The sequence below is a fragment of the Prosopis cineraria genome, unplaced genomic scaffold, assembly GCF_029017545.1.
Source record: "Prosopis cineraria cultivar Desert tree isolate PC_DT_omini unplaced genomic scaffold, ASM2901754v1 PC14, whole genome shotgun sequence".
Classification (NCBI taxonomy): domain Eukaryota; kingdom Viridiplantae; phylum Streptophyta; class Magnoliopsida; order Fabales; family Fabaceae; genus Prosopis; species Prosopis cineraria.
Genome location: NW_026555345.1, coordinates 1501233 through 1514236, shown reverse-complemented (window position 1 = coordinate 1514236; position 13004 = coordinate 1501233). Strand labels below are relative to the sequence as shown.

The following is a 13004-nucleotide window of genomic DNA, read 5'->3' as shown; positions in this document are numbered from 1 at the left end:
ATTTTGTTTAAGTTATTTAATGTTTGATTTAATTGTCTTCCTTTACAGATAAATGGCTTCTGATAGCGAGTCTATTGATACCCCTCCATTAATTCTAGCTACAAATTTGACTGTGGTTTTAAGTACACAGAAAAAGCTAGAGTAGGAATACAATAACATTCAATAGGGCCTAATAATAATGGAAGAGGTGACAAAAACAAAAGTTGCAGGAAAAAAAATTGATGTGCAATGGAACAAGAAAGGGCAAGCAATTAAATCCTCAAAATTCATAAGTTATATTGGGGTGGTGACAAAGACTACTGTGTCTATCATGGTAAAATCATGGCGCAAAGTAGATGAGACCACAAAGGCTCTTATTTGGGATATTGTAGCAGTAAGTTACATTTTACTAAGTATATTTTGGTATAAACTATTTTTAAAATTAATGCATCTGATATGTTGTTTATTTTATTTTGCAATCAGGATTTGACATTGATGAGAGTAGGCAAGATTTTGTCCTACAAAAGGCTGGGAGGACACTACGGTCTTTCAGATATTTCATCATACAAAAATATTTGAAAGATCCTGATGCTGAATTTGTAGCTCGAGTTTCTCCCTTATTATAGCCTTTGGTAAAACAAGAGGATTGGGATGCTTTTGTTGCCTCACGGCATGAGAAAGAATTTAAGGTATTAATGTTTCTTAAATTTTAAGTTTGGTGTTATTTATTGATTATATGTGTATGTACTAACAAAAATTTTTGTTATTAACTTGTCAAGGAATTAAGTATACAAAATAAGGAGAGAGTAGTGAATAACGAATATCCTTATAGAGCAGGGAGGTTGGGGTAAGCAGGCATTGAGTAGAAACAATAAGAGGAGGAGGGATCAGAGGTTAACATATCTCACCATAAGCTCCGGGCATCGACACGTACTAATAAAGAAGGAATTATTGACAACCCCTGCGTGAAGAAGGTTACTGAAAAGATTGTAAGTATTACATTTATCTACTACTTAATAATTAATTATGAATATCCAAACTAATTATATTTACTCTATACAGGGTTCCATCTCTCAGGAAGTCTCACAAGGCAACCTTCATGAGGATAAAGATATCTTGGCTAGGATATTGGGAACTGCTGACCACCCTAGTTGTGTCAGGGGTGTCAGCTTTGGAGTCATGAAGAAGCAATATTTTGGCAATATAAAAAAGCGAGCATCAACTTCTTCGTATGAGGGCCAAAAGCTGAGAGAAGAGCAAGCCGTTATAAAGCAACAACTACTAGCCCATGCAGCATTAATTGACACGTTGTTGAAAGGGCAAGTCCTTAGGAGGACTTTAGGTGATATTAGCCTTAATCAGAAAGATAGCTACACAGTCCCCCTCAGAAAAACTACCTGAGATAATATGTTTTATCTTATGAATTTTTCTAATTATTTTTATTTTAAAAATTGATTGTCATTGTTTGTTTAATTAGGGTGAGAACGATTGCAATTGTTTGGCAGATACTCCTGAACATAGAGTGGTTGCAATAGGACGTGTGTACAACATTTTTGGGGACACGATCCATAATCATCCCCTCCTGCCCGACTGTGTTAGAGTTTCTCTACTTGTTGCCATTGACCCCAACTATCCATTGCCTGTTCCTACTGATAAAGCATAGACGGTGGGGGAAGCAGTAGGGAGCTTTGTTATATGGCCTAGCTGCCTTGTAATAGTGGTAACACTAAAGCCGGTAAAGGACCCATTGCCTCCAAAGAAAAAGGTATGGTTTAAACAGTTATTTATAATTTTATAATATAATTATAAATATCTAACTTTTTTGTTATGCAGCTGAGAAGGAAAAGCAAGCTAAAAGGTAAGTCGGGCCATACCAAAGAGTCAACCACAGTTTTGCAATATCCAGCAGCACCGGTGCCAGCTGTAGAATACAAATATCGTGCCTCTCTTAAGACATATGTGATGGCTACGAGGATGGCTCGTCAAGTTACGATTGGGGATATCATTAGTTTTGATGATGGGCTGTATGGAAGATCGGGCTTATTTAAAGTTGTCCGGGATGAAATTTTAAATGAAATTCTCAAGCACGAAATGGCTAGTACTAGTCTGATGAGCTTCTACATGAGGTATTTCTTCGATAATGTTCAGTTAATTACTTAAATTATATATATGTATGTGTGCACGCGCGTGTATTAACCTGATTATTTTTTCACCTAAGCCACATTTATATCTCATTTGTGGTTCCTAGTGGCCTTGAGTCGAGATTCAAGCTAATTAATACCCACGATGTCTCTACCTATAATAGAATTACAAAGGAAGCTCTTAAAGATCAAGTTAGGTAGCTTTTAGATCAATTTAAGGATAGGGGAACAAGTAATGATACTTTATTTCTTGCTCCTTACTGTCAAGGGTAAGCCACTTTCTAACTACTTTTGATACAGGTAAATATTTTTTATATTTACTTATTTGATAATACTTATTATTTCTTATTAAGGGGCACTGGATGCTTATTGTGGTTAACCCTGTTGCTTCAAAAATTTGGTATCTCAATCCTCTTAATGAAGAACCATGTAACAGGCTAGATATGATAGAACTTTTTAATAAATAAGTTGAATTTTTATCAATTGTTATTTTAATATCTATATATATTGAATTTCTAACATTTATTCTTTATTTCCTTCTTAGAGTTGTGGTCTTGTATCGTACTACGACCAACAAGACCTTGTCCCCTAGCTTAAGGGTATTGGACTCTTGTGAGATATGGGTCACAATTAAGGTAAATCTAATAGACTGAGTTTTTAATTAACAAACCATAGCTTTTTAACTATTATTTTATTGATATGTGATTTTTTTTTCACAGTGTCCACTCCAGCCAGATCAGAGCAATGACTGTGGCTATTGCTTGATGAAATTCTTGAAGGACATTATCACCCATGCCCCTACCACATTACCTAAAGAGGTATATATTAAATTTAGTTACACTTAAATTATAAATTTTAACAGCTTTTGTTAGATAGCTATTAACTTGAATTTGTTGTAGCTCTTTGCATACAATACTTCAAGGATGCTTACTGTGTTCGGTATGCAGCTGCACATATGGAGGAAACTCTTGAAGAGGTAGCTCAGGCCATGTTTAACATGTGGATAGCAACAGTGGTTAGGCCTAATTAGTTTATGCATACACATTTATTTATTTTTTTTGATCAATTTTATGTCTGAGGCCAATTAATTTTAAAATTTTAAATTATAAAGTAGGTAAAGTTATAATTTTTTTTTATGACATCAGGTTTAGAGTATAGGTAGATATAAGATAAATTAAAGATATTTGAATTTCAATATAAATAATGATTCAATTGTTTTTTATTGTTGGTTGGCTGATATAAATATATTTGATTGATTTGTATTTACAGGGAGCTGCTTTTTAACTTTTAAAAAAATACATCATAAATACTTAATGATTATTTAGAAAGAAACGTCAAGTATAAATTTACTTGACGGTTATTATAAAATAACTGTTAAGTATTTGGCACACAAAATTTGTGAAAACATATTTGACACTTGTTACAAAATAACCGTCAAATATTACTAAATACTTGATGATTATTTTAAATAACCATCAAGTATATTGTTGTAGTATATGATAATGTTTAAGTGATTACTTGACGGTTATTTTGAAATAACCGTCAAATAATCTCTAAAATATTTGACGGTTTTTAACCGTCAAATAAATATATAGCGCCCCATTATTTGATGGTTAAAAACCGTCAAATAATTTCTAAAAAAATTATCAAGTAAGGGGGTATTTTGTAGTAGTGAAATAATTAATTGAGTCACTCTTATGAATGTTTATTTTTCATAAATATCACCCCCTATTCATTCTTCACTTTTATAAATATACTTATTTTGGAAATCAACAAGTACAAAGTGCTGAAAAACATTAATTATCAAGGACAGACTTGAAAAAAAAAATTGCTTCAATTTGAAACCATCGAAAAACTAACATGTCACTACTTATTTTTTATTATGTATAAGGTAAATAGTTGTGACTTATATATTTGAGACGAGTGATACATATAGTTGAAACTTATGATCAATATAGAAGGGACAATTAAATCAATAAATGAAAGGAAACAGAATATTTGAAATCCTCAGCGAATATATTACAGAGGTTGACTTGAGTGTCGGAGAAATATTCAAGTGAACACGCGCAGAACGCTTTGTCTGGCAGATCTGATCTGCAAACAACGAACTACAATGAAATCAATTTTTTCCAGGAAGACTGAGAGACCTGTTAGTTCTATATAATGCTCTCCCACTTCTCTTCAAAACTCACGAATTAAATGATGATCATTATTTCCTTGTACTATTGGCATTAGATTTGAGTGTTGTGTTTGGCAATTCGTACTCATATCTGTTGATTAGGGTATATATTAGCTATAGATATAGAATTAAACAGAAATAATAATGGCGAGATTATTGGGAACGATTCTGAAGCACCCAGAAGAAATATACCCAATGTTGAAGCTAAGGATGGTGATAAGGAATGCAGAGAAGGTGATTCCCGATCAGCAACCACATTGGGTTTTCTGCCATACAATCCTTCACAAGGTCGCTCGCAGTTTTGCCCTTACCATCCAGCACCTTGATTCCCACCTTCGTCATTCGGTGAGTTCATCATCATCTTCCTCTGTTTTTTCTTCTTAATTTCCTGCATGTGCTGGTTCCACATCCTTCACCATCCATCTCATGCACACACATAACCCTACATACATACCTGATCAGCAAAGCTTTAGATATATATAAGTGCACATCAGTGTACTTCTTTTTTAAACTTCCTGTTTATTATGAGAAAGTCACCTATAACTAATTAAATAGATTAAGCAAAAGCTGTAACTAATTTTTTTTTTGTATGCTTTTTTTCGGGCAGATACTCGTATTTTATTTGGTTCTGAGAGCATTGGACACCGTTGGTACGTTGCCTTCATTTTAGACTTACTCTGTATATGCATGCGTACACACGTATGTATAGTCATGAGAAAATGAAGTTAAGAGATTAAATTGGATTTTTTGAAGTAACTAATTGACATGGTTTTATATAATGTATTTCAAGAATGAGAAATAAATATATGTAATTAATTTGGCATGCAGAGGACGACACGAGTCTTCCTTCAAAAGTGAGAATACCTATTTTGCAAACCTTTTATCGGCGTATAGATGATCCACGCTGGAGCTTTTCCTGTAAGAGTTATAAAATTCCTATATATATGGTTACACAAATCTGCTGCTCATTAATTAATCATAAATTTCAAGATCTTAATACTTACATACATATTGTTTTCACTGATGGAAAGGTGGTACCGAAGACTGTAAGATTCTTATGGAGCAGTTCCATCATGTTCGAACTGCCTTTCTTGAGCTCAACAGAAGGTACATGTAATTAATCATGCATAGTCAAGAATCATAGCCTAAGGGTTTTGGAAATATTTATTTATATGTTTGTAGTTTGGTGGAATAATTATTGGTAATTAATATTGTGCGCGCGCGCGCGCATGCAGTCACCAGGATGTGATTAGAGAAGTTAGCAAACAGATGGGAGCTGGAATGGCAAAATTTATTTGCAAGGAGGTAATTTATATATAGAAAATAATAACAACAGATCGACATTTGCATGATAATATAATATAATGTGTCCGTCATATATATATATATATATATATATATATATTAATTACCTCCTTTGAATATTTATAAGCCTGTACATCTGATCGAAATTAAAGGAAATATGTTTTTTCGAAAAAAAAAAATGCAGATAGAGAGTATAGAAGACCTGAATGAGTACGCTCATTACGTAGCAGGGCTTGTAGGGTTAGGGCTTTCTAAGCTCTTTTATGCTTCTGGGTCAGAGGATTTAGCACCTGAATCCCTTTCCAACTCAATGGGTTTACTCCTTCAGGTATACATACACACGAATTAATTAACCACAGCGTCTCTTTCTTTCTCCCTCTTCCTCTGTGCTTATATCCTTTTTTTTTTTTCCCTCATTGATCATTGTGTCTGTTCCCCGGCAAAATTCAATTCAAATTCCCCATTATATATCGACAGCTTTTAAATACTAATTTAATTTGATTTTTGTGATGGAATTATAAATAGAATGCAAATATCATTCGTGATTATTTGGAAGACATTAATGAGATACCAATGCCACGCACTTTTTGGCCTCGTCAGGTTTGGAGTAAATATGTGGACAGACTCGAGGTATATGACTCTTCCGAAAAAACTTATTCATTTTTTTTTGGTACTTTTAAGAATGTATATAAAAAGATTATATATATATATATATATATTTATGTATTATACATAAATAGATAAAATGATATTTATGCGTAGGACCTGAAAGACGAGAAGAATTCGGAGAAGGCATTGCAATGCTTGAATGAAATGGTCACAAATGCGTTGGTACATGTAGAATATTGCCTCAAATACTTGTCTGCTTTGACAGATCCGGCAATTTTCAGATTTTGTGCTGTTCCACAGGTTTCAAAATCTCTTCTTCTTCTTCTTGATTCTCCTCTTCTGTGTGTTTTTTTTTTCCCCCTTTTTTCATTCTTAATTTTCTGCATATTATTTGTTTTATTTCTTCATGTACTACTAAATTCCATTATATGGGTCCAAATATATCGCGAGTTATTACGAAATGTCACGAAACAATAATGAAAATTTTTAATGTTTCTTTTTGGTTAATCTTTTTCTTTTTCTTTTTAATTACGTAGACTAAACAAAATATTATATGTATGTATGTATGTATATGTATATGTATATGTCTGCATTGACTTTGACTTTATGCTACCACATGCAGGTCGTGGCTATTGGGACCCTAGCTTTATGCTACAATAATATTGATGTTTTCAGAGTTGCTTTGAAATTGAGACGTGGTGCGTAGACTCACTAATTAACTTGTATTTTATTATTCAAGTGCTTTAATTTCTCATATTTCAGAACAGAACTAAAATATGTGGATCCATATTTTCTATGAAGTACATGAGGTAAAGGCACTAGTGGAGAATGAGGATGGACAAATGCACTCCTTATTATTAATATTTTGTACCATCTAAACTAAATAAAAAATATTTAAATTAATAAGAGATAAGATATGAATAACATATTCATATTAAAAATTATATTAATATATTTAATAAAAAATTTTAAAAAATGATAATCAATTTACTTATATTATTACAATTTTAATCATAATATAATTATCATTTTTAAAAAAATATTAATTTTTGGATTAAATTATCTTGCGTCTCTTGATTTCGGGTGGCTGAAGGCGTAGGACATAAAATATATCATGTATAGATGTGCAACTTTTACTAGCTTTTATATATTGTATATGGATATATTATATTCTGATATGCTTTTTTATTTTCATTTTCTTTCCCTTTTTTTTGGGTATAAATTAATAATGCGCGCGGTTAGGTCTCATTGCTAAACTCATCCACCAAACGAGAACAATGTCGGATGTCTACGGCGCTTTTTTAAAGTTCACTTCCATTATGAAAGCTAAGGTGTAATTTTAATTCAAGTTGATTAAATTAAATTAATTTGTCCATTTCTGTCTTTGGATTCAGCCATATATATGTTAATTATATGGAATTGAACTCTTCACTAAAGCAAATTGAAAATGATGAATAGGTTGAGAAGGATGATCCAAACGCCATAACGACGCTTAGCAGGATAGAGGCAATCCAGAAAATTTGCAAGCAGAACTCTAAAACTTCGAATGAACAAAGGTTTTAAAGTCTTTTACTAATTATTTATATTTTTCACTATTATTCTTAGCATTTAGCAAATTATGTTATGTGAACTTTTCTCGTATGTTCTACTTACATTACTAATATATTTCTCCTAACTGCTATTTCAATTTTATTTTTTTTTTGGCGTCAGGGAACACTACAAGGTGAACAAAGAGTTAGGGTATCATTCACCCCAGGTGAGTTTTGTGTATAATTATTTTTGGATTGGATGTCAAATTTTATATTTCTCAAATTAATTGTATTTATGATTGAAATTCGGGCAACACTTGGTTTGGTAACAAAATTGCGTCCAAATTTGCAGGGAGTTGCCATCTATGTTGCCATATGCTTGGCATTTGCATACCTGTATTCCAGCGTGCTCAACTTATACTGTAAGTTAATTCATTCTAACTGGAGAATAAATTTTGATATTAATATATTGATATTAATTTGGCGATCAAAATTGAAAGTTACGAATTAATTTCATTTAATCTTCAATGCAGGATTTGTTGTCTTCTTCTTAGGCCAATCTGTAAGTCCATTCTATGTTAAATTGGACTTGAAGAGTGAAGTTGGATTGGGCTTATAAAAAGTCTTGCTGGAATATCTCCATCATGGAGTTGTATCAATGATCAAGGTTTAGTTATTGACATTGTCATGTAACGTACTTGAATTAAAAAAAGACGACATAGCTATTAGAAGCCAATGTTATCCCTTTTTTTAATCGATGCTAAAGTGATCATACATGTTTTTTTTTTGGTGTATTTTTGTATTGTTTCGGTGATTGAATACAATAATGTATCTTGTGTAATTTCAAGAGCTAGAATTATTATAAATTATCATGCATTTTGCAAAATATACATCATTGGCCCTATCAACTTACGGTACGAACCATTTGTATACTAAGTTATTGAATATCAAAAGAAGAAAAAACCCTCATATACAATACAGAGACCAAAAATCTTTGGAAATAAACTAACCAATGCAAAGTCCGCTATTCCTCTCCTCATAATATAGAAAAATGGAAAATCGATGCCTTGCATTGCAATGCCAGATGTGAATTTGGGAGTACAACACTCAGTATAAATGTGAATTTGGATTTGGTGAGTATAAATTCTCTCATTTTTAATGAGTATTTCGATTATAGTCATTATATTTTATCACTATGTAAAAATTATCAAGATATGTTTTTTTAAAAAGTTTAAAATAATTAATAAGGTCAAAACACTCTTGATCTTTTATAAAAGTTTGAATTTTAATACTTTTTTAATGTTATATGATGAAATCTCTAATAGCCATTTGTTTAATTTGAATGGTTGTTATTGTGTTACCTTAGACATTCATTAACTGAACTCTAACATAGGTACTTAGAACTATTTTATATACAATAAAAAATATAATATTGTCCCTGTTAGACTTATGCTACTTATTGAATTTTAGTCAGTATAACTATTTAGTTACCGGATAGGATTGGTGGATGCACTAGTTATTCTATTAGAAAATTAAATTGAAACAATGTCAAAGTTTTCTTGATATTTTTAAAATTCTTAAAAAAATATAATCATTATCATTAATTTGTGTAATAATAATCAGCAAGTTCTAAAGCCACTTTTTCTATTTATGCGTGTCATGCCAGTCCTTTATATCATTCAAATTTTATCAAATGTTTCTGAAGGGATACAGTCACTTTAGCAAACAACACACAGATGATGAAAATTAGTTAAAAAAATGTTAGTACCTTCCAAACCATGTGTTTATTTTTAAATTTGGAATTTAACATCAAAACGATTGTGTTTTGAGTTTTGACCTTGTTTGAGTTATAGTAGTTTACTATTTTCTCAATTTCAAATATAAAATATTTTTACTTAGTGCACACTTACTGAGAAAAAAAGTTAAGTTTTTTTTTTGGTCTGGTAAAAACAGTTAAGTAAGTAGTTAGAATTCTAAATTTTGTCCAACATTATATTGCCTTTCTTTAATATACCAATAATTAATTATTTGATTCTATTGGAAATCAAGTAATTTTGAATTTTTGATACACTTTTAGGATATTTTGAATAAAAATATATTGATTACTTTTAAAATTTTATAAAAAAAACTTATATTGAAATATAAGATTTTTCAAAAATATTTTATATTAAAAATGGAGGTAATGATATTCTTTCTCTTCTCCACTTCGGTAGCACGTGAAACCAATTGTTGGGTGCACCGAACAGAAGAGGTTTTTTTTTTCCCCCACCTTTTACCTGAAAAAAATAAAAGAGATTGGTGGAAATAAATGAAAGGAGGAGGAGAAGTTGTCACGATCACGACTCTGCAATTTTTGTACCTTAAAGATTTTACATTCTGAAAAATTACAGCTAAAAATTTATGATTGGATACTAAATCATTGGATAACTATTATGAATGCTTTTAGACGTAAAAAAATTACATAAGTGCCTATCTACCTGATCAAGATTGCTAAATTCAAGAGTTTAAGTAAGTTGGGAATGTAAATTTAAATTGCAGATAGAATATACTTTTATTAATAAATAACTTTTAAAAATATATAATTAAATAATTAAAATATAAAATATAATTATAATTTAAATTAAATATATATTATTGAACTTAAATACATCTATATTTATATATTATTATACTTTGAACATAAACATTTAAAAATAGGTTAACTTAGTTTTGATATTTTTTGTTTTTTTATTAATATTAATTTGTGTTTCTTTTAGTTTTATTTTTTATTAAACTGATCCTATCATTTCTATCAATAAAGTTCTATATAGTATATACTTATTTTTCTCAATAAGTTTATGAGTGGATTCACATGATTATGTAAGCTGAAAATATATAAATGGTAAACTCAGAAAGTTAACTTATAAGTTTAATCAAGTTTTATTTAATTTAAATTTATAAACAAGTTAATATAATTTTATAAACTAAAAATATAAAAACAATAAATTTAAAGAGTCAATCAAAGTTTTGACAACAATCACTTGATCCATCTATATTATTTATAATAAATCTATAATAAATGACATAGTTTCACAAGCCATAGCTCATGTTTAAAGTTTTGGTTAGGGACTCATTATAATAATTTTAAAATTTTATTATTTTTTTAAAAAGATAATTGTAAAAGATGTTTAATCAAATCATAACTTTGCTGAACTTTTTAGTAAAAATTTAAATTTTGATAATAACCTTGTATACTCAAAGTTAATTACAGCTTTAAAGAACTATTTAATTAAATTTAAGCTTTCTTGTGTAACCTATGTTTGTATGGAAAAGAAAAGGTTAATAAAAAGAAAAATGAAAGGGGAGAAAAGGAGGGGGGAAAAAGAGAGAAAAAACTAGAAAAAAAATGTTTGGATGGAAGCCTTCTTCACCATCATCAATGTTGGGAGAGATGCGAGAGAGGAATGAAGGGTAATTTGGTCCAAAAATATTTAAGCCCAAGACTGATTTTTCAATACCATGTGGGGTGGTGATATTAAGAAATCTTATTTGAGTGGCATTAACATAGGAAATAAATTTATTAGTATTCTATGCCAAACATAAAAAGTTAGGATTACTTAATCTTAATTTCAAATCCAACCCTCCTGTCTCATATACCCAACAAAGCCTTGAGTTTTACCCACTATTACTTTCACAGTAGTAGAGAAATCAAAACCTATCTAGTTTGCTTGAGACTCTCTCATTCTTCCACCAAACAAAGAGTGATACTAATTGAAAAATGAACTTGTCATAATTAAAATGAAAATATATAACATGTTATGCGTGAAAAAAAAAATCCTATTTTGGCCAAAAATCAAATAAAAAATCCTATGTTCCTATGCTAACTAGTTGATAGGCTTATTTTGATTCTAAATATAGGATCTCAATATAATTTATTTCCTATTTTATTGTTTTGTTTTCAAACTATTTCTATTAACTGCACAAATTAACGCATGCAATTAGAAAATAATTTTCATTGTAAATGATTAAAAATGGATCAACACATATTTGTTAACGAAAATTAACCTACAAATCTTTCTAGTTTTCATCAATTTTGAATTAAATTGCAGTAGTTTATTTTGTTTTAATTAAAATATTATAATTTAATTAATTAAATATATTAGTCCTATAAAATTAAAATTATTAATGAATAATTAACTTTTATAAAATAAAAACACTTTTAAAATTTATAAAAAATGATTTAATATTTTTAGAAAAAACCAAAAGAAAATTTAATTCAATATAGTGTTTATATTTTTATTAATTTTTTAGAAAAATTCTATATATAAAAGTTGTTTAAAAAACATAATTTAATTATATAGATTTTGAGTTATAAAAATTATGTGATTAATTCTTAAGTTATATAATATTTTAAGAATTTAATTAAAAAATATATTATAAAAATATAATTTTAAAATTGAGTTAAACTAATAGGACAAGCAAATTAATTTTCTCCTTTTTTTATAAATAATTAATTTAACTAATTTTGTTAATTAAAAAGGATGTGATGTGGTGTGATGGACATCATGACATCATCAAACCAATGGGCCCAAACAAGGCGCTTAATGAGGGTGGGCAGAAGTCCAATGAGGGTGGACCAGTGGAGTTGATTTAGATTACACGATAACGCACAAGTTCAAAGGACCGTTAGTTACGTATGCGTTCACAACCTTTTGATATTCCACATCCTTCTATACCGATATTTTTTCTTCCTTGCCAAGTGCCAACTTTTTTCTTTTCTTTAAATACAAGATCACAGAAACCTGTGTAATAAAAACAAATTACACAATCAATGGGTGCTTGGTAGAGTTGGTAAGGGTTATTATCAGCATTCCTTAAGGCGAGAGTTCGAATCTTAGAGAGTGACAGATGCGATAATTAACACGATCTCAAAAAAATTATCCATCGGTACCTCACTACCATATACAACACAGATATTGAGATACATCATCTCATTTTATACTGCTTCCTTATCAACCCAGCCTTATAATATTGACCATACATGTTTCCTCGTAAATTACAAAAAAAAAAAATTAGAAAGAGGTTATTCAAATAAATAAAAAATAATCCGTTACTCAAGCAATTTTATATGCCCATTAAATTGTGTTCTAGAACAATAAAATAACACAGCTTAAAGTAAAGTAATTTTCCTACAAAAATTATCTAATAATAAATGTCATTATGGCATATTTTCGAGTGTCGTACTATTTTGATTCCTTTTGATAGAAATTTTGAATTCCTAAA

The 13004-nt window shown here is 29.8% G+C and overlaps 1 protein-coding gene across 1 annotated transcript; it reads left to right on the top strand.

Moving 5' to 3' along the window:
- The first annotated feature begins 4435 nt into the window (after positions 1 to 4435).
- On the top strand, positions 4436 to 8409 carry LOC129292994 (squalene synthase 2-like). Its single transcript, XM_054930765.1, has 14 exons — positions 4436 to 4644; positions 4907 to 4949; positions 5128 to 5217; positions 5331 to 5406; positions 5535 to 5604; positions 5789 to 5932; positions 6130 to 6234; positions 6367 to 6513; positions 6836 to 6911; positions 7456 to 7544; positions 7672 to 7769; positions 7924 to 7969; positions 8095 to 8164; positions 8276 to 8409. Coding segments are annotated over exons 1-14 (1257 nt in total). The 5' UTR covers positions 4436 to 4443; the 3' UTR covers positions 8278 to 8409.
- Positions 8410 to 13004: the final 4595 nt, after the last annotated feature.